This window comes from Carettochelys insculpta, chromosome 1 (genome assembly GCF_033958435.1).
Source record: "Carettochelys insculpta isolate YL-2023 chromosome 1, ASM3395843v1, whole genome shotgun sequence".
In the NCBI taxonomy this organism is placed as follows: domain Eukaryota; kingdom Metazoa; phylum Chordata; order Testudines; family Carettochelyidae; genus Carettochelys; species Carettochelys insculpta.
This window is the reverse complement of record NC_134137.1, coordinates 26,481,205-26,503,630: the sequence shown is the minus strand read 5'-3', so window position 1 is coordinate 26,503,630 and position 22,426 is coordinate 26,481,205. Positions and strand designations below refer to the sequence as shown.

Sequence of the window (22,426 nt, the reverse complement as noted above, 5' to 3'; positions counted from 1 at the left end):
AGCTAAACAATGATAATTCTGATTGGCATAGCATCTTGGAGCCGAGGGTGTGGCCCAGGCCCCCGGTATGCTTGGTGTTGTACAGAACAAAAACAGGGCCCCTGCCCCAGCGAGCATGCAGTTCATGTGCTTTTGTGGAAGAATGGGAGGGGGTAGATCATTTTTTAAAACTGTTCCAGAGTGATGCGTGTTTCCCTGAGGGAATGGTCAGATTTGTTTTCTGCTTGTGGGTTTCAGGCTGCCATGGGCATAGCCCATCTCATTATTATGGCCATGGAAAAGGAAGGCACTTTGAGGGAAGATGCCATCAAAAAAATCTGGATGGTGGACTCCAAGGGACTAATTGTAAAGGTAAATCTGCCTGTGTTGCACTCTGGTGCTGTGGTGCTGGTAGATTCAGTGTCACAGGCACAGGAAACAATGGGGCCTGACTCTCTTACACAGAGTAAGCAGATCCAGTGGGCCACAGACACCCCTGGAGTAAGTGGCTGCAATTCTGCTGAAATCAGTGGAGCTGCACATATTTACAGACAGCAACTTCCTGTTTCTGCTGCCAGCAGCGTTTGGACATCCTGGCGGCAGGGTCAGGGACAGCACTGCTCTTCAGGCCCAGTGGGACTTCATACAACAAGAGTAAATCTCCTCTCTCCAGGAGACAGAGCTTTCCTGAGGTTTGGTCCAAGACACTGGAATGAACTCTCACATAAACTAAGGGCCAGAAGAAACCTCACTGCCTTCCACACAGATTCAGACGCTGCCCAGCTGATTAGCAAAGCACTCACAGCTAGGGTGGTTGTTTCTACTGGTGATGCACAGTCAGATGTGCCTCGATGCACATAAAAAATTATTCCTCGCCTGGATGGAAAAGATTAGAGGGAACATTGAAGAGGGGCTGCAGGGAGGGTTAGGAGACGTAGCCACTGGAGGCCTGGTTATTTAGTAATGATATATAGAGATACACATCTCAGAGCTAGAAGGGACCTCAGGAGGTCATCAAGTCCAGTCCCCTATCCTCTTGACAGGACCAAGCATCATCCCTTTTTCTGACTCTTCTATTTACCCCAGATCCCTAAATGGCCCCTTCAAGGATTGAACTCACACCCCCTGGGGTTTAGCAGGTCAGTGCTCAAACCACTGAGCTGTTTGTCTTAAAAGTGGCAACAGTGCCTCCAAAACAAAACAAAAAAGTCCCCCAAAGCCTTCCTCACTAAGTGCAGGGTACATTTGTTTCCATTGACCTTTGCTGACAGAGCCAGAGAAATGAGCATGTCAGAGAAGAAACTTACCCACCCAAGTTCTTCCACCATGGAGTGGCTAGGAGAACAAACCACACATGACATGTGGGTGGTAGGTACCATAAGCAAGGGAATACACTGCCTTCTGAAAACTGCCTATGTGCTCCAGCCACCCGCCCATCCACAGCAGTCCAGGAACCTGGAGAGAGCAGGAGCTGAGGTGCAGCAGCCCTGCCACCTGGAGAGAGCAGGAGCTGGGGTTTGAGCCAAGGTGTAGCTGCCTAGGGAGAAGCTGTTCCTGTAGCTGGTGGGGAAGGATGGGGGCTAAACCTCCCACTAGGAGGTGGACACTAAAGGGTCTGGGGATGGTCAGGGGGTAGGGGCTGTGCTCAGCTCCACAGCGAGGCTGGGACCTGCCTTCACCCACTACATGACAGACATTAATCACTTGACACATGACTGGAAAGTGCCCAGATAATCCAGGGATGAGTACAGTATAGCAGACTATAAAACTGAGTGAGGCACCATAATCCTGCAATCATGGATGCAGCTGCCTTTTCTCAACTGCCACTGGTTTGTCTGTTCCTTTCACCCTGCAGGGGAGAAGTCACCTGAACCACGAGAAGGAGATGTTTGCTCAAGACCATCCCAGCATAAAAACTCTGGAGGAGGTAGTGCACAGAGTGAAACCTACAGCTATTATAGGTAAAGTCACGGAAATGGGAACTCCTAATTTCTTCAGTTCTTGTGGGATTTTTTTCTTTCTTTGTCCCAGGGCTCCTCTGTTGTCTAATCTGACTCCCAAGGCCTCTCTGCCTGCATTTTTCCCCTTTACTTCTCAACACTATCTCTCGGGGCTATGAAGCGCAAGCTCCATCCTTCTGTTGAACAAGGGTCCCTTGGAGGCCAATCACTGCTGCCCTTGACTGGCCAAAGAGAGCACTCTTGAGTTGAGCTGTTCTGCTGCTCCTAGAGGCTGGAGGATGTGTACCTCCAATTGACCAGCAGGGCAAGAAGATGGTGGCAGTTACCAGTACCAGGCCTCCTGAGGGACAGTGCTGAACATAGCTGCGAAGCCAACAAACACGTGACTGTTTGCTGATCCTGTGCACAGTGTAATAGAGAGCTTTATCCTGAAGGAGGCTTTATCCTGAAGGAGGTAAACCTGACTTGCATGGGGTCTCTGGAAAGAGGTGTCCGTCTCTCTCAGTGTAATCTGGGTCAACTGACTGAGCACTAATGAGCTGAGGTTTAGGGAAACATGGGCCCAATCCATTGGAAGTCACAGAGTGAATCAGGAATTAACTGCTCACTTCTTCTCACTTCTTAGGTGTAGCTGCCATCGCAGGAGCTTTCACAGAGAAGATTTTGAAGGACATGGCAGCTTTCAATGACAGGCCCATCGTGTTTGCCCTGAGTAACCCCACGAGTAAAGCAGAGTGCACAGCTGCTCAGTGCTATCACCTGACAGAGGTAAATGGATGACTGCATCTTGGTGGAATGGGGCAATAAGATTTAACACAGATTTAACACAGCAGAGCAACCTCTGTGTGCAACAGCAAGCCAAGCACGTTTTGGTGGGTCACAGATGCCCATAACTGCCTGGCAGAGCCCCGCTGGTGTACACCTCATGTCTGGTAAAATGGCAGTCTGTGAGGCTCTTGCAGAGGATCAGCCCTGTGGGGGCACCTTTTGTTTATGAACACGGGCCCAATCTGCATCAGGGATGTCCCCCTGCAGGAGACTGGGGCCGGGTGTGTCGTTAGATAAATAGGTTAGAATGATAACGGAGAGGTGGCCGTGTTGGTCTGTACTCCAGCAAAGCAAAGCAGCAGAAATGTAGCATTGCAAAGACTAACAAAATGATTTATTCGGTGATCAGTTTTCGTGGGACAGATCTACTTCATCAGATCAATTTCGTTTCCAATACAGACTGACATTTATAAGTACAGAGGACCCAAAAAAAATTGCTATAAAAACTGACAAATCAAATAGGATTGAAGAAAGGGGTGAGAGGTGGGAAGATGTTAATTGTCCTGTCTGAGGCAATTACGAGCATCAAAGGAAGGGAAGCGGTCCTTTGGCTGGTACCAGGCCAGATGGAAACTAAACGCAACACATCTCTTTTTCCCCTGGCAAACCCACTGTGCGTCAGTTTAAACAGCGGGCAAATCCCGGTGGTGAGCTCTGTGGTGGAGCCATTGTTGACTGATCAGTGCATTTGCTATCACAGTCACTGGACTCCCCTGGACTCTGGGATCACTTGTATACATTGCCTCTCCAATACCTGTGTGTCTGTGTGTCTCTCTCAACAGGGCCGAGGCATATTTGCGAGCGGCAGTCCATTCTCCAAAGTAACCCTGGCCAGTGGACAGACCTTCTTCCCTGGCCAAGGAAATAATGCCTATGTGTTCCCTGGAGTGGCGCTGGGAGTCATTGCCTGCGGGGTCCGGCATATCTCTGACGATATCTTCCTCACCACAGCAGAGGTTTCAGCTTTATATTTAACTGGTGCTTTTAAAATGTAAAAAAGCAACCTCAGTGAGGCTGATTGAGCCCCAGGAGTCTAATTAAGTCCTTGGCTAGGAACGAGCCCAAGGCAATGTGCACCATAGGACCAGCACCCGTTCAGCAAAAGGCTGCAGACTCTCCAACAAAGCAGGATGCCAGCACTTCCATTGTGCCTACAGAAGTCCCCTGCATGCGTCTGCATTTGGTGCCCCACTTACAGTGTTTCTGTAAGCTGTGTACGTGTGCGACTACTCAGGAGCACTTCAGATGCTGCCCAGCTGATTAGCAAAGCACCCACAGCTAGGTTGGTTGTTTCTACGGGTGATGCACATTCAGATGTGCCTTGATGCACATAAAAAATTATTCCTTATCTGGATGGAAAAGATTAGAGGGAACATTGATGGGGGCTGCAGTGAGGGTTAGGGAACATAGCCTCTGGAGGCCTGGTTATTTGTCTTAAAGGCAGCAATAACAACTCCAAAATAAAACAAAAATCCCCCAAAGCCTTTGATCCTATTTGAAAACAGCTGAATTTATTCCCTAGCCTTTCCCTGCTGGTTGGCTTTGGTCAGTGGTGGGAAAAGCTAGCAGCCAGAGTTCCCTGCCACACCAGCAGTTCTCACAGACATTTTTTGTCACGTTGCAGCTCCCTCAGCCTTTGTTGTAGGCTGTATGATTAGAAAAATATTTATTTTTCAGACAGTAATATATAACTAAGCTGCCTGTTGGGAGCGCAGGGCAACTTTTTCTCAGAAATTGACTTGCTTCAGTCAAAAATGGGTCTACTCAGGCAGCAGTTGTGCTGACAGGGCTCCGTTTTCAAGCCCATACTGAAACTTAGGCAGATTTGACTTTTGAGTGGTTTGCTTCTGATTACAAGGACTTCACCCACCAAGTGAGTGTTAAAGCCTCAGCAGGGAGCACACAGCACTTGTAACTACCTTCCTTTTCATTCTAGTCTATTGCTGCAGAAGTCACAGAGGCGCATCTTGCTGAAGGGAGACTCTACCCTCCCCTGAATAGAATCAGAGATGTGTCCTCCAAAATCGCCATCAAGGTAAGAGTCAAGTGTTCTTGTGAAACTTTTTGTTTATATATATACCAAGTTCTACTGCTTGTAGCAGCGGCAAGGATTTTTTTTTGCTTAGGCTCAGCTTTGATATGGTTGTGACTACCAGCATAAGTGCACTGGCTCTATTTGACCTTGAACATAGGTGGGGGTGGCATGTGACACTTCTCCTTTTGATTTAATACACTATCCTCTAAAGCACTGGCAGCCCCAGACTGCCTGGTATCATCTGCAAAATATATGTGTGGATGCTCTATGCCATTATTTAAATTGGTAATGAACAGAACCAGTCCCAAAACTGATACCTAGGGAACCCCACTTGTTTTGCCATTCCAGTATGACCGGGAACCATTGATATTTGCTCTCTGGGAATGGTTAGCCAATCAGTTATGCTTCCACATTATAATATAGGCTGAACCTCTCTAGTCCAGCACTCTTCCATCTGGCAACATCTGTGGTCCAGCATGATTTTTTTGTTAGCCAAATGTCATTGGTGTGGCCAAGTTTCCCTAAAGTTTGTTTACAGCCACCAGTCCTGGCTCTCAGTGTTCTGTGCTGTAATTTACTCCTCAATGTCTTTTAGGAGCCCAGTAAGCAGTGAAAGTGTTGTCATGTTGCTAGACAATATTGATCTCTTGTGGTTCAGCAAAATCGCTAATTCAGCACCAGTCAGGTTCCCCAGGGTGCCAGACTCGAGAGGTTCAGTCTGTAGCCCCAGCTATGTTATATTTGCCCTAGTTTATTGAAAAGATCATATGAAACCATATCAAATGCTTTCCTGAAGTCTAGTTATACCATGTCTACCACATCTCCCTTATCCACAAAGCTATTTAGCCTCTCAAAGAAAACTATCGAGTTGGTTTGACATGATTTGTTCTTGACAAATCCATGCTGACTGTTCCTTATTGCTTTATCATCTTCCAGAGGTTTGCACATGGATTCCTTAATTATTTGATCCATTATCTTTTCTGACACAAAAGTTAAGCATGTAGCCAACCTGGTTACAAGAGCAGCTGCACACAACAGCAGAGAGCAGCGAGATGCACTTTCTTAGCCAGACAATCAGAAAATGGCGTTTCAAAAATTTGCTAGGGACCTTCCAGTCTCTGTGACTCCTGGGCAGTGGAGGTCTCAACTGTGACCACATCAGTCAGTGCCAGGAATTGTAGACTAGTTGCTGGAGGCCTGCCAGGATTGGTATAAATAAAACAGTGTCTACATTTGCACACTGTTGACCTCAGCACATCAAACGTGGCTCAACACTACTTGGGGAAGTGGGGATAATATGTCTCCAGAAAGTGGCCCTTACATCAGTGTGAGACAAATTAAAGTGTAGATTACAGGCACAACTAGGTCAAAACAGGATGGCTTACATCAATCTAACTTAGTAACGTAGACCCCATTGTGGGGCTAAATAGCAGTAGGGATTGAGCTATTCATTATGGTTTTATTTTCCTCTTCACAGATTGTTGACTATGGCTATAAACATAACCTGGCTTCCTGGTACCCAGAACCAGAAGACAAGGAAGCCTTTGTCAGAGGCCTCATCTATAGCCCTGACTATGAGTCATTTGTTATTGATAACTACAGGTGGCCACAAGCAGCCATGAGCATTCAAGCTGTATAATTTTTAAAAAAAAAACAAACAAAAAAACAGTTCCTTAATATTCCATAGTTGTTACCCTCATTGCCATAAACACATCTTCAGGCTTGCAAAATTTTACTGTCTATTGAAGCAAGTATTTTCTTACCTGCATCTGCCTTTTTACTTTGTAAGTACCTGACCAGGGAAAAGGACAGTGGCAACTTATGCGATGACAGGGCCATCTATGTCTCAAGGCTTACTCCCAATAACTCCTGCACTACAGTTTCCACCTGCCTTTAAAGCACTCCTGTAACCTCGCATAAAGAAGTTTCACTTCTAAACAAATTTCCTCATTTTTGTATCAAAGGAATGAATGGTAAAAGAATTAATCTCACAGAACTGGCTTGGGTCCTCTCTTCTACAAAGAGATGATGGTAGAAGCCAAATTTGTCATTGATGTTTCATTTCTTTAACATACACAGAGCTGCCATGATTTGTTTTTTATTTTTTTAGTATTAATCTAGAAGAATTGTAATCACAGGCACAGCCGTCTAAACCAATTGCATAGCTAAAAATCGATTTATCCGTGGTCAACTTCCATTTCTGTCCACAAGGCAGAAGGTCGACCTTCCTTATTCCTTGCCTCTCGTGAGTACAGAAGTTGTTGACCTCTGTGAGCATCATGTCACGCATGTGTGAAAAGAAACACCACAAAATTGACCCTGAGCGGGGTGATCCTCCACTATAGCTTGGCTGTAGCCAAAGTCTCCTTTCAGTTATGTGAACAGAAATCAGAAGTTGCTACACTGGAGCCAATGGAGTTTGCTGTAAGATTAGTTGAGTGGCTGATATTCTGGGACCGAATGTCTACAACACTGCATGTGTCCCTTAGCAATCAATTTAACTATATTAATGGGGGGTATCCTGGCCTTAGTGATGCCTCTAAAAGGGAACAATATCAGCCCAACTTGAAGATGCTTAAAAAAAGTTGATAACTTTATATTCCAAGTTTGGCCGTTTCAATGTTGCTGTAGCCATGTTGGTCTAAGGATATTAGAGAGACATTGTGGGTGAAGTAATATCTTTTTATTAGACCACCTTCTGTGGTGAAACAACCATCTGAGGCTAGGGCTACACTAGCCGCAGAAGATCGAACACTTAGGTTCGATCTTCCATGGTGCCATTTCGCACATGTGTGAAATGGCACGTTCCAGAATCAATGTTGAACCCAGAACTCCTTGTGAGCCTCAAGGATTAAGGAATGGCTGTAGAAGGAGCGCTCCCATCAGTATTCTGCAGTGAGGACAGGAAGCATTGTTGACGGCTGCAAAATCAATTTTAGGTACGCAATTGGCATACCTAAAATTGCATAGCAGCTGTCGACATTACTGATAACTGTAGACATAGCCTGAGCTACACAAGGCCGTCTTCTGGGCTAGAAACAGTAGTTAGAGTGTCACATACAAGATTGGTTTCATGGTGCATTTATTCAGACATTCTTCATCATTTCTGGTCCTACAACTGGGAGTTGTTAATGGGACCACATCACCTAAATGGTCTCTTAGACTATGTGTTAACTATGTACATTAAACAACCTATTCTACCTTGTATTTAGCTGTGACACTCTGCTTTCCCACACCTGAAGAAGACTGGTTCTCTGTAGCTCAACCATTGGCCAGACATTGGCCCAGTAAAATATTAGTTCACCCATCTTGTGTGTGTTATCTAAATCTGAGTCTATTGGTTCATATCATCAAATAGCTGTAACCTATATATCTACAATCAGGCTCCTACACTCCACATACTTAAGAGTATTTGATTTTTTTTAACTCATTCTCCTTATCTAGCTCTAGTATGGCCAAGAAAGATCTCAGGTAATAGTAATAGGGCTTTTCACTTAACACAAAACAGCACCCACAAAAGCATGGTCAGTAAATCAGATGTATGTTTCTGCTGCTGTACTAAATGCAGGCTTTAACCGTACAACGGTTGGCTCACCAAATCTCACTGCAAGCAGAAAGGGATCAACGTCTGTTTATTTTCAGACTAATACGCTAAAAGGGAAAACAGACTGTGATTTATTTTTAAATGTAATGATTTGATGGATAAACAAAAAGTCTTAGATCATGGTTGGCTGAAAACAGCTTCATTACATAATTAAATTCAGGCATGACCATGTCAAAAGTCAGCAATGCTGCCATGTGGAACAGCGATAGCATAGATTATGCATCTTCCCTTGTAATCACAGCAGTCAAATCCTTTCCCCTGAACTGCTGCAACCAGTTGAATTGTCTATGTACATTTTTGTTTCCTGATTAGCTAAGACCTCTAGTTTCATTTCCCAGTCAAAGTATCAGTTAAACAGTAAAACCTGCAACATATCTGAAGGGTAAAGCCGAAACTGAGAACTTTCCAGTTGCTTTAAGGGCCCAATCATGCACAGATTTAACGTTACACACTGAGTAGTCCTACTAACATTAATGGGATTTATTACTTACAGCGTATACAATTAAGTCTTTTCAAGACCGAGGGCCTAAGCCATTTGGCTGGCTAACACTAGATGGTCTTGATGGTCCAGCAAGCACTGAGATTTCCTGCACTTCTCAGGGTTTAGCCTTAGGGTCTCCTCAGTCAGCATTCAGCTCAGTATAATCTTTATGTTTAGTTCCAGTGATACAGAAATGGGAACGCACTAGACTCCTAGCTGATCGCTCCTCCCTGCCCTGCCAAGATTTTGGGGGAAAACATTCAGCATCCCACCTGGAAGAAGGGCCAGTATATGTACCAAAGCATCAGTGTATGTACTAAAATCACTAATGATATTTTGCCCTTACTTGGAGCTATTTGCATACCTCACATGAGTGTACACAATCTGTGAAGAGCACTCCAAACACACCAGGTCCCATGCAGCTCATGAGTTAATGTAAACTACACTCAGCATTCAATCAGTGACTAAAGCGGCAGGAAAAGAAAGCACTCCCAAAACAACAGACACTTCCAGCCCAGAAAAGCCTTCTGAGTTGTGTTACAGTTTTTATTCTCTCCTCCAGGCATCAGGTGCTATAATGATAAGTTAAGCTCAATATTATTCTGCTTTTCCATGTATAGGGCCAATGGAACCCTTTAATTGTTGCGTTGTGTGCCAAAGTGTGTTAAGCCGCCGTGATAATGCTCAGTGTTACTTTCTGACAAGCTGAATGTGCTGGCCATTTTATGAGAGAGCACTAAACTGTTCCTGTAAGTGACAGTACATGCAATGCTTTTGTAATGCAATGCCTGGGCTGTCTCCTGGGTGTGTTTCATTTGTATCAGCCATTAAAGCTTATTTTAAAATACACCAGTCCGTCCTTCTGAAACCGCATATGCCAAATGGTGCCTGATGAGTAGTTATAAATGTATTGCATATGCCAAACTAGACATTTGTCTGTGAGTGCCAGACACTCAGGGTGCACTTGAAAATGGAAGCAAAGCAAGTGTGGGGGTGGGGAGGGTCACATTAAAGACGACGGGACTGCTTGTGGTCAAGTGCTTTGCTTCATCGTGTGGCTAGACTGCGCAAACCACTAACTCATAATTGTGCCGTTAAAGCTGCCATCTTTCCGATTTGCCACAAAGCCATGAGCCTCACACATCTGAACTGTATCAGAAAATAAATTCCAAAGCCGAACACTCCAGCCGCTTCGCTGCTGGACGTGAGCATGAGTGACCCACATGACAGATGGGTAGCCACAGTGTTTAGTGCCCTGCTGCCAACCAGGGCCTAAGAACCTGGCCAGAGCAGAACAATTTTGACTGTTGTGATTGATATGGCACCTTAAGTGTGCGGCGCTGTCCACCTACATGCCTAGCTACAGCTGCTACTGATAAGATATTCTTCAGGACTTGGCCTTACCAGCTATACAGTCCCAAACACTCTTAAGCTACGTCTACACGTGAAGCCTACATCGAAGTAGCTTATTTCAATGTAGCGACATCGAAATAGGCTATTTCGATGAATAACGTCTACACGTCCTCCAGGGCTGGCGAAGTCGACGTTCAACATCGACGTTGCGCAGCACCACATCGAAATAGGCGCTGTGAGGGAACGTCTACATGCCAAAGTAGCACACATCGAAATAAGGGTGCCAGGCACAGCTGCAGACAGGGTCACAGGGCGGACTCAACAGCAAGCCGCTCCCTTAAAGGGCCCCTCCCAGACACAGTTGCACTAAACAAACAACACAAGATCCACAGAGCCGACAACTGGTTGCAGACCCTGTGCATGCAGCATGGATCCCCAGCTGCAGCAGCAGCAGCCACAAGCCCTGGGCTAAGGGCTGCTGCACACGGTGACCATAGAGCCCCGCAGGAGCTGGAGAGAGAGCGTCTCTCAACCCCTCAGCTGATGGCCACCATGGCGGACCCCGCTATTTCGATGATGTGGGACGTGGATCGTCTACACGTGCCCTACTTCGACGTTCAACTTCGAAGTAGGGCGCTATTCCCATCCCCTCATGGGGTTAGCGGCTTCGACGTCTCACCGCCTAACGTCGATTTCAACTTCGAAATAGCGCCCAACACGTGTAGCCGTGACGGGCGCTGTTTCGAAGTTAGTGCCGCTACTTCGAAGTAGCGTGCACGTGTAGACATGGCTTTATTGGCCTCACCCTGCTGTTGGAGGGCTTAGTTAACTGATTGCACAGGTTGCTACAGGCAGTTGGTTGAGGTAGGGACAGCATCTTCCCTGAGCACTTCTGAAGCACGGAATTCAGTGAGGGCTTGTATAGGACTGGGTGGCATGACTGCTGTGTACAATATTCCATGATAATGCAGTTCCGATGCACAGCAACAGTTGCTGTCCCTGCTCACATTCTGGGACTGGTTGTGCAGCTGGTGGAAAGTAATCCCTGGGGATGTCCTGAGAGAGCAGTGACCCTACACCTGTCAGTAACAGGCCAGTTATTGTGCCCAATCAAAGGTGAGTTTGGGGAAGGGGAAGAAGAGCTACAGCCCTTGAAAAACACCCAATGAGTTCAACAGGCTTTGGGCGAATATTACAGGCTTTAGCTCACATGGGCTTTAGCAACAGTGAGTGAAAGCACCGCTGCACTACGCGGTGCGTGTCCAGGCAGGCCTCTGACTGGTTCGACAATTTGTTTTCTCTTGGGTTCTGTAGCAAATTGGGAGTCTCAGTTGATCTCTAGCCTAATTAGCCCATTTCTCTCCTTGCCTCGATGGCTGTGATCCAGCTCTTGGCCAGCCTCCACGAATGTGCAGCAGTTCAGCCTTCAAAACGTCTTACTCCAGTGGAGCCGTTCCAGCTGGACAAGTGCCTGACGAGCAAAAAACTCAGCACTTGCATTCAGAATGCAGCTTGGTGCTCAGGATTTGCTAAAAGCCTTGCATGAGCTAGTATTTCAGCAAGGCACCCACAAGGCTCCTCACAGCCAAGCACCACATTATAGCTCATTGAAAGGGAGAAGCAGTTCCAATGGAAATACTTTTTACACTTAATACCCGCACAATTTGTGGGACAGTGCGCAGGTTGTGTCACTTCCTTTCAGAATGCCTCTCGCCATCCGACTCTACAGAACCTATTACTGCTGACTGGCATCAACCGTCATTATTTTAGGTGATCTGAAGGGGTTGAAGTGCACCAGTCTACGGGAATGCCCTGGTGAGTGAACATGACTACACAGTCAAACAAGAGGACATGATCAGTGGTAGTGCAGGCTGCCTTACCAGCAGACCTCCCTTTGGAGCAAGAGGTATGAGACTAGGTCAGTCGCCAGCTTGATTCAGTTCTTCATCTTTGCTGAGATTGCTAAGAAGGGTATTGATTAGTAGCCAACAGCCGTCATGGATCTGGAGACAAGGTGCAAGGGGCATGGCTCTGTGCTCCAGAAGGGGTGGAACCTCAGGCAGAAGGGACAGGCCAAGGACAGTCAGCTCTCAGCGCCACCCAGAGCGCAGCCCTGGACCCCCACCCCAGCCCTTGGAGGCCTTGCAGGCGCGTGCAGTGACGCTCCCTTTCAAAGCAGCCTTTCAAAGGGCTCTTTTGCAGTTGGCTCCCTTCCCCCACCAAAACACACACACACACACACACACACAAAAATCAGGAGGCCTAGTGGCCACTGTTACTAGAGAGAGGACACCAGCTTCTTTCCTACAGGGCACTAAATGCCAGGGTAATTGGAGAAGAAGCAATTGCTGATCACTCACTACCAGCCTGACAAGATAACAATGCCCTGCACCCATAGCTGCCCTCTTTCTGTGCCTCTTGATCTTGCCATCATTTTAATTAAGCTACAGATCTGGTATCAAAGCAAAGAAATTACTACTTTGGAACATTGTTTAATTCAACATAATTATCTTAAAACCTAAGTCCTAAAGCAACAATCTTTAGAGTAATGTCCACTGAGGTGTGAGAAACAGCTCCCCACATTCAGAGAAAAAAAATCTCCACAAGGAGAAAAATAAGGCGAAAACTTGCTTCAAAGCATTAACCGGGATCCTGGGATGTATCGAGACTCTGACCACACATTGGTTTCCCCACAGTTGGTTGTGCGCCTCTTACACTGGAAACAACGGCGGTATCTTGCACACTGGTCTAGGAGCATGAGCTTGTTCCCCGCACTAAAGTTAAAGAGAAATGTGTTAAATGTTATTGACTGGGGGGAAATAGAGAAATAAACTGTATCCACTCAGCTGTATCCCCACTGCTGTCAACAGGAGCTATATCTGCTAATACCAGAACTGCAAATAGTTCTGGCTCTGGGTCTTGGAGCATGTACAGAATGAAAAAGTCCCAGCTTGACTGTCAGCCCTGAGGTTCCAGGACTACCAGTTTGAAATAGTACAGGTTGAACCTCTCTAATCTGGAACTTTCTTCTCTGGCAAACTCTGTAATCCATCATGACTTTAGTTAGCCAAAAGACCACTTATTCAGGGTGTGACCATGTTTCCTGTGGTTCCATAAAGTTTGTTTAGAGCCACCAGTCCTGGCTCTCAGTGTTCTGTGGTGTTATTTAGCTGTAATTTGCCCTTAAATACCTTCTAAGAGCCCCGTAAGCCGTGGAAGTGTTGCTAATGTGCTAGAAAATATTGACCTCCCATTGTCCAGCAAATTCTCTTGGGTCCCCAGGGTGCCAGATGAGAGAGGTTCAACCTGTATCTTTTTACTGAGCTAATTGGATTCAGAAATCAGTGAGAAACAGTTACTTGCATAGAAAAGAAATGCACTTTAAAACAATTATTTTGGCTAGCCTTCCACTAACTGTCATCTCCTGCTTTCTTGCCTTCCATCCAAACACAAAAAGAGACAGTATAAAATGTCAGCGTAAAGCAACCATAAAACTCCTGGAAGTGAAGAACGTTTGTCAAACTGAAAGAATGCCAATGCCATGGCTCTGTTAAAGCTAAGTGTACATGAAAATGTGGTTTTCTTGCCCCAAGTCCAAATGGCAATGACTTGGAGGGTGAGGGGGAGTTTCAGCTTCCTCTGCAGCATGAGGCACAGGCACTTTCCAGGATTAACTGAGTATATCTCGCTTAGTCAAGTCCCTGCCATGGCAATGGGGCACCTGGGTCCCTCTTATTCTCTGCCTATGGCCACATAACAGTTCAGTCTGCAGTGGTCTGTGATACTTTGGTTTGATTTTGGTTGCTGGGGCTAGTGTGTGGGTGCCAAGTGGTGTCACATAAAAAACAGCCATGCTGGGTCAGACCAAACATGCGGTTAGCCCAGTATCCTGTCTTCTGACAGTGCCCATTTCCAGGGGCCCCACAAGGAATGAACAGAATAGGTGATTCTCAAGTCTCCTGTTGACTGTTCCCAGTTTCTGGTGTTGGAGGCTTGTGACACACAGAAGGTGTGACTAGATGATTTAGTGCTCCGCCCCCGCCAGCTTTAAACTCTCTGCCTAGGAATCTATTTAGATCCCTAGGTACCCAAATATCCACAGAAATACGGTCCTTATACCCATTAGCTTGGAAATAATAGTGGACTTAACCTTCTTACATGGTCCAGCTACTACTGTGGGACTCGGTAATACCCATTCTAGAGAGAAGCAATACTGAGATCTGTTATGGCTGTTGCCACTTCCCCACGCAGTGAAGGCAAAGCACTACAGCAAGAGTGACGGGTAAAAGGAGGGGCACTGCAACAAGGCAGCAAAAACAGAGCCAAAGTTAGCTGGGACAGGGGAAATCCCCTCAGCATTTGGGGATCTTACCGCTCAAACAGCTTCTCTTCTGCATCCCGCATCCTTTTCATTCGAGCGCTCTTCTGCCAGTCACTCTGCATTGCTAAATTCATCTGGAACGCTCTCTCACTCTGGGCTCCTCTCTCAGCAATCCACCTGAAACATTATTGAAAACGTCTCTTCAATGATTCCTGGATGGCTCTACCTCCCACTCCCCTACTCTGTCAGTTTGTGTCGAGGTTTCAGTAAGTGCAGCCCCAGCATGGTGGGCCATCTAACACTACTCCCTCTCCCTTTCCACAGAGCTGCTGGAGGCTGTGACACAGTTAATGACTTTCACATGGACAGAGAGCACTACCTAAGCCAGAAGCACTGTGATGCTTAGAAACCCCACACAGGCTTGGGCAGATCTGGCTTCTCTTGGCAGAGCATATGAAGGCCACTAGCTCTGCTCAGATCAGCCAAAAATTCAGGCGCTTGTCTGAGAAGTTCAGTCAGAAATAGGCCCAAGCCACAAAGTTCAGCTGTGAACTTGTACAGACGAAGTCAATCCCAGCAGAAGGCTCCCAGTCTCCCTACTGAGACCTGATCCATCAAAGTGCTTCAGTACATGCTTCATTTTGACCCTGGAACTAGTTCCCATGGAAGAAAATAAGACTGTACATGTGCTTAACCATAAGCCTTGCCTAAGTGCTTTGCTAGACTGGGGCCTTAAAGAGGAGAATTGCACCCTCCTGCCCCTCCCCAGAGCCCCATGAAGCGCTTTCATTACTGCTGTTGAATTTTCTCAAGGCTTTACTGGAAATGGAGCACTAGCTAGGCCTGCAGGCTTACTCTTGCTTGGTTCTCTGAAGCATATCGGCTTCTTTCCTCTGCTCCACAATCTGATTAAGGATAGTCATCCTCTTGTGCTGTGCTGCAGAGTCCATTTGGTGCTTGTAGAACTCCTGGGCTCGCTGCCTCTTTTCTGCAAGCTTCTCATTGGTCATATCACTCCTCCCAAAGACAAGGTTTCCTGAGTCAGGCTCACAGGCCAGCAACTGTTTCGGCTTCAGCTTTATCTGTGTTAGGTGGACAGGAAGATTTTTTACCATGGAACTAACCTTACCCATGGCTCTGAAAACTCTGAATGACAGAAACTAGGGCTGCGAAAAGACCTATTAAATCAGCTAATTCACTTTCTCTATTCTGGATCTAAATGCCACAACCCATGAGGACTCTACCACTTCCCTTGTATTGTATAGGGTAGTAGAGTTCAATGTTAGGAAACATCTGTTGATATTTAAGTCCATAATTTCATTTTTAAATTTTACCTTACAGAGGAGGCAGCATGATTCAGTGGGTAAGGCACTGGCCTGGGAGTCAGGACACCTGGGTTCTATTCCCATCTATGCCACTGACCTGGTCTGTGACCTTTGGCAAGTCTCTTCACTGATCTGTAGCTCTGTTTTCCCTCCCACCCTTTGAGTTTTTCATCCATTTAGTCTGTAAGATCTTCTGGGCAGTGACTGAATGCTGCCTAACCTTTTGAAATCTAGTGGCAATTTCATGCAAAACTCTGTACAGTTCTATTCAATCCAAACAGATACCTCTAGATAACTAATTTGCAGGGGGGGACAGTCTATTTTCTCAGCTAGCAATAGAAACATTGCAAACTGTCTCACTTTAAGGGTTAAATAGCCTCACCATCTTAACAGCTTTAAAATACTGGCTGTAGTGATAACTCTTAAAACTTTGGAGAATCTTATTATGATATAGATCACACATTTCCACTCTTCTTCACAACTTTCTGAGAAACATTCCAGTTTATAACTTAGCCACATAATAGTTCAGAAAGTTACTAAATATAGGATTTTTTTGCAACAAAAACTGACCAAGTTACACTACCACGTCAGTGGACCTGGCCTTTTGAGGAACTCACATTTAATTATTAATCACAAGTTTTTACCTGTGTATCCAAGGCTCTCTTATAACACTGCATTTCTTCCATCTTGTCCTTCCGATACTTAGCCCTTTGAGCAGCTAACCTAGGAACAAAAATACAACAGAGTTGCAAGAGTTTTACTGAGATGGCATTTCCAAGAACTAACTGCAGGATTCATCCAGACAATTCCTGTGACACATAGATCTGCCAGTACTCAGCCCATAACATTTGACCTATCAGCTGTAGCCCACAATTCTCTCTTACTGAGATGACTCTGCTCCCCCTAAAACTATTATAATAATTATTATTAATAATGCTGGCTTTCATGATAGAGCAAAACATTAACAACACTGAGCTTGAGCTGTTTGTATCACTCTAGTTCACACATGATAATGTAACAGCAAGTCATTGGCCACATCAGATTATCATGATCGCCACTAAGCTGCTGAATACCTTGGCAGCCTGGAATTTCCGAAAGTTAGCAGAAAGAAAGAGAGAGTTTGGGCCTCCTCATGTTCCAAAACCACAGTCAACTCCTACCATCTGATCCAAAGGACACCTCCCATGTCTATGGGCAGCATGGGGTTTGTAACACACAAGGTAAATTTTCTTTTCCAGCTGGCAGGGAACAGTGATACACATACAGTGAACCCTAGCCAGCTGGCTTCTTAAATCATTGTCCTTGAAGAGGCAAAAAAGCAGTTCACCAGGGAGGGACAGGTTGAATCACAAAGGTCCTCCTGAGACTGTTACCTGGTGTGCTGATCATACCACTGAGCCAACCCATCTGCTCTCAGAGGTGTCCCACCACCCTGATGGTGAGCCAGATGCTTTGGTCTCCATCAGCAAAGGCACAGAATTGGGGTAACAGCCCCCCAGGAGAGCCACACAGACATTGACAACAGCTCAAGTCTGGGAGAGCTCAGCTACTGGGACTTGTCAGCACTTAGGAACACATCCCCATATTGAACCAAAACCCCAAAGAAATCCAGCTTACTCTGTATAAAAGGTTTATACAGAGAAAGCCCATAAAGATGTTTGGCACCTTTATCAGTGAGTTATGCACAGCTGTTATTCCCCCAACCCAGCTAACAATTATTTACACTGGGTTTGTTAATAAACTAAAGTGTCTTTATGAAGTGTAAGAAAGGAGAATTTAAGTGGTTGCAAGTGAAAACTGAGAAAAGGAAGTGGCTAAGCTACAATAAAACAAAGCAGGCCGGCTAAACCGAGTTCACTAAGAGGAGTTGTTACAAAATCATATTTCTCACCTTTGTTCTTATCTCACATTCAATTCTTCACAAGCCAGAGATGATCTTTTCCTCTGACCTGGGTACAGCAATGCTCCTCCACCCCCCGCATTACAGTTTTAACTTTTCCAGGTGTTCTTGTCTGGCCTCTGAAGCTATGTCTAGATTGCAGGTTTCCTCGGGAGACCAAAAGTCTGCTGCATCGGGAGCCTTCTGACAACATCCCAGTCATCCTCATTCCACCAGAAAGAAGGGATGTGTCAGCAGAGGATGTTTTCCCAACATTTGGCCCTCTGTGGACAGGCCAAATGTCAGGAAAGCCTCTCCCAACAGAACTATGGGCAGGAGATCCGCAAATGCGTAGTGCAATTTGCATATCATTTGCTGACAATTCTCAGCAATCTAGACGCAGCCTTAGTGTGGGAAGGCAATTTCAAAAGCCAGCTGAAGACCATTGTTTGCATCCCCTCCCTTACGTAGAATTTCCCCAGGCCTGTAATCCTTTGTTCCATTCTCCCCATATTCATGGAAAAATACCAGATTCAAGATGGATTCCAGCACCAGGTGGCATAGTCACATGTCTTTGTTGGACCAGTCATAGTTTGGGCTTACAAGAGAAACAAAACCACATACAGATCATTGTCTTGAGCACAAGGGCATTACGTTCTGTAAGTACCACTATTGGCTTTCACTAGAAGACCTAGAATTAATAGAACAGGTTTCCATGCTATAGTTCTATCTTCACACACAAGAATGATACATACACGCAAATAAAATATACACAATCAGGGGACTACAGGCTCTTGACTGATAGGTTACTTGTGCTGTTTAGCATAAAGCACATTCAAATTAGGCATATGCAGCTGAGGACTGAGGTGAGACTTCTGGGTGGGAAGAGGAAGGACTACAGAGACATCCTTAAGAACACCCTGGTAAAGTGTGACATTGATGCTGACACATGGGAAACGCATGTAACCTGGAGGATCACCATCAAGAATGGTGTCCAACACTTTGAGATCAAGTGTTGTCTCTACGAAGAAGATCAGAGAGCCCAACATGAAGAGCATACCCAGGCCCGCACTGGCATCAGCACCAATGGAGACAGAGATCTCGCGTGCAGCTACTGCCAGAGAGTGTTCCTTGCCAGAATTAGTCTAACTTCTCACCTTCACATTCACCAGTTACATGCATCCAAGGGGAAATCTTACTCGACACAAGAGATCACAAAGACAGAGACATTCGTATTAACTAAATATTTGCATAAAAAATATGGTCTGGTGTAGCATCCCAAATGGGCAGAATCTCTATTATTTCCTAAAATAAGAGTAAAGTTCTTCTGAGCAGGAGACAGAGCATTTTCAGGGCCAGTCTGAGACCGTGGGATGAACTCTCCTAGGAAAAAAGAACCATCTCAAACCTCCTTATTGCCCACTCGAAGTGCAAGGAGCGCTCCCTCCACCCGCCTTCTTTAATACAAACACAGAGTTGAATGTAGGTAGACAATATAAACCCAAAAGTGAACCAGGACCAAATCAACAAATTATACTATACATATAATCACATCACTAAATACATGACTGGAAGGCATTCGGATATTATGGCGGTAAGAACCTAGATAGAAGCAAACTCTATATTGAATAGCCAGGAAGGTGAGACAATAATGTTTTAATGTGGAAAATGCTGACTGGAGTAATTCTATAACAGAATGTAATAGTTGCTGCCCAAGGCCCTGATGAATGCCTGCTTGTGCTGCAGTTACGCATAAATGAGCTGCAGGGCAGACAAAATAAACCAGAGTGGATTTCTCATGGTTACAGTGTTCTTGTTCATCATTTCACATATTGTTCTTTTCAAATCATACATTGTGGTTTAGCTTGAGTTTTCGGTCTGGCTACAAAAACAATTGGCTCAAATCGACACAGAAGCTACTGCCATCCTGTCAGCTTCTCATAAATTCTGCCTAAATTGCTTGTTGGGGTGTTGCATTACACTCAACACACACAGATATTGTTAAATCTGCATTTTTATTACTCGCTGAGCCAGATTCTGATTTCAGTTACATTGTTGTAAAACCCAGAGTGTCTCCATTGACTTTAATGGATTTACATCAGTGTGACCAAAGTCATAATCTGGAGCCTACATTTACATATGGGCCTAATATGACTTTCTTCAACCGTAGCAATGACACTGAACAAGACACACAAAAACAGTCCTTACCCCAAGAAGCCCCTTTTCTACCATACAAGAGTTATCCAAGTCACAGTCCTGATCTTTGTGCCATTTAGTAGCTTTCCCTCATTCCCCATACTGACTGCATGGGATTGATTTGGTGACTGTAGATTTTTATGGGATGTTTTGATATTGAATTTCAACACATATCTCTTTGACCTGTACCATAGAACTGACCTGTAATATCAGGTACATAGACTCCAGTCTGACTGATTCAGACACAGAGACACGAGATGAACATTTTAAAATCATACTTCTGATCACACTCATGGGTGTCCCAATCCAGCCTTCAACACAAAACAGGACAAGGATCAGAAAGCCACTGAAATATTCTCTCAGCTCCAAATAAGACCACCTTTACGACTGTTGCCTCTAGGTCCTAATTCTAGCACCAATGGCGAGAGAAGATAAAACAGACCCACTCCCACAAGCATCACACCAGCTCCTCCTACTCTAGGCAGGGACAAGAGACAGACTTACTCTTCTGCAAGCTGCACTTGTTCCAGCCGATCCATCACCTCTTTGGCCTGCTTTAGTTTTGCTTCCTTCTCCTCCTTATCCTCTACTTGCTTCAACAACTCTTGTGAATATGCCGCTTGCTTGACATAGCGAGGAGGACTGGGCTGGCGATTAACAAAAATGTATGATTTCTGCAAAGAAAGAAACACATTTCATATCTGCTGGGAGAAACAATATCATGAAAATATGGCCTCCTTTTCTGACATACAAACATGGCAGAATCATTTCACGCACAGCTACATTAGCAGTATCCACAGAGGGGAGTAATTTCCACACAAATCCTTCCCCAGATGGGTGGCAGAATGTGGACAAAAGTCTCACGAATGCCTCCAAGTGGCCCAACCACTATCACGGTTATGATTTACTGTACTCTGCTGTGCTAGGTAATGTTCACTCACATCCCAGGGAAGAACACTGCTTTCCATTACAGCAATTGCTGGCAACATCCTGTGGACTGCGTTAGGCAGGTCAGACTAAATGATGACAACTGACTTTTACCACCAAATGCATTAATATTTTCTCTTGCGGAAAGTCCCCACACTGAAATAGTTTGTCTACTAATGCTTTGGGTTTTCACACCCCTGTGACCCAATCTCCCATGTTTCTTTTCCTGTACATATGCTAGTAGAAAGTCAATACACAACGTGGGCACAAAAGTTACCAGGAGGGAAGGCAGGATCGGGGGAGGGGAAGATAGAGGTTTTTAAAAGAAGATTTACATCAGATTCTTTGCATTTTGCATTCTTGTGGTTTCTCGTTGCTTCAGCCATCCCCAGATTAAAGGCAGCATCTTTTTTGTTCTGTTTTCTGTTTGCCGAGAGCTTCATCTATCATAGGAGGAAAAGAAAATAGATGCATTTTAAAGGGAGCTGTGAACGGAAGTAATGTCACAACAAGGAAACTCTCCAGTAAATATATGTCTATTTTCTGGACATGCAATTTAAGTTCTTCCTTTTTTCATGAAATGGATAATTCTGCACATTAAAGTCCTGATCCTCAACCCATTGATGTCCATAGCAAGATTTCCATTACGTCAATGAGCTTTGGGTCGAGTCCTAATGATTTAGATCCTAATTTATTTACTGCACCCTAAAGTGATGAGCTTGACATAAAATGATATGATTGATAACGTTTTAATACTTTCTAAAACTAATCTATCTACACTGAATCATGATAACAGCACCTACCACTCTACATTCAGCACTCTTCACCTCATATACCTAAAGTTGCTTTACAAAGGGAGTGTCAGCATCTTCCCTTTACAGATTCAGAAACTGAGGCACAGAAGTGATTTGCCCAGGGTTACACAGCAAGTCAGTGACAGAGCTGGGACCAGCACGCAAGCCTGCTGACCTCTATGGCCCATATTCACTATGCTATGCCGAGGACAGAATTTCCTTGTTTTTCACCTAATAGATTTGTGTGATGGTATTTTGCTGCATAGTTGCACAAATTCCTTTTTCTGTCTTCTTGGGAAGAGCTCAGTGTTCCCAATTCTTGTGGTTTTATAAACAGTCTTGTGACATCTGCTGTTTTTCCTAAGCTCCCGCTCATGAAATAATGTTATTAGGCAAGAATTTCACCACTCACTCTTTCTAAAAAATAAAGTTTCTAGCCCTTTTGGTTGCAACAAAAACCTTGAAAACATGAGAGAATTCTACTGTAAATCTTCACAACTCTAGGCACAGAGATTTCTGATAAGCAACAATATGGGCTTGTCTACACTTGCCCCCAACGTCGAAGGGGACATGTTTAATCAGGGTGCTAGGCGATGACTAATGAAGTGCTGTGGTGAATATGCAGCACTTCATTCGGCTAATTCTCCCTTGCGGAAACTTCAAAGTGCTGGCACGCGTGTAGCCGTAGGCACTTCTAAGTGCCCGTGCCACTTTGAACTGCCTTTACTCCCCAAAATTTTGAG

At 45.1% G+C, this 22,426-nt stretch overlaps 2 protein-coding genes across 5 annotated transcripts in view; one reads left to right on the top strand and one right to left on the bottom strand.

The window, feature by feature from the left end:
• ME3 (malic enzyme 3) overlaps positions 1 to 22,426 on the top strand; it is a 224,378-nt gene that overhangs the window by 180,949 nt on the left and 21,003 nt on the right. For 3 of the 4 annotated variants that reach the window (XM_074983840.1, XM_074983864.1, XM_074983857.1), the window contains 6 exons: positions 238 to 351; positions 1,835 to 1,940; positions 2,566 to 2,708; positions 3,551 to 3,724; positions 4,705 to 4,803; positions 6,281 to 9,727. In XM_074983840.1, coding sequence (XP_074839941.1) covers positions 238 to 351; positions 1,835 to 1,940; positions 2,566 to 2,708; positions 3,551 to 3,724; positions 4,705 to 4,803; positions 6,281 to 6,442 — 798 coding nt within the window. In that variant the 3' untranslated portion in view covers positions 6,443 to 9,727. Of the gene's footprint in view, positions 1 to 237; positions 352 to 1,834; positions 1,941 to 2,565; positions 2,709 to 3,550; positions 3,725 to 4,704; positions 4,804 to 6,280; positions 9,728 to 22,426 lie in introns of those variants that run through there. The other variant, XM_074983849.1, reaches the window with a different exon arrangement.
• The window catches only part of CCDC81 (coiled-coil domain containing 81), a 28,841-nt gene continuing 19,188 nt past the window's right edge, over positions 12,774 to 22,426 (bottom strand). Inside the window, exons 10-15 of the mRNA XM_074981374.1 lie at positions 21,225 to 21,332; positions 20,467 to 20,636; positions 16,532 to 16,610; positions 15,418 to 15,644; positions 14,614 to 14,739; positions 12,774 to 13,015 (exon numbers count right to left, since the gene is read on the bottom strand). Coding sequence (XP_074837475.1) covers positions 12,874 to 13,015; positions 14,614 to 14,739; positions 15,418 to 15,644; positions 16,532 to 16,610; positions 20,467 to 20,636; positions 21,225 to 21,332 — 852 coding nt within the window. The 3' untranslated portion in view covers positions 12,774 to 12,873. The remainder of the gene's footprint in view (positions 13,016 to 14,613; positions 14,740 to 15,417; positions 15,645 to 16,531; positions 16,611 to 20,466; positions 20,637 to 21,224; positions 21,333 to 22,426) is intronic.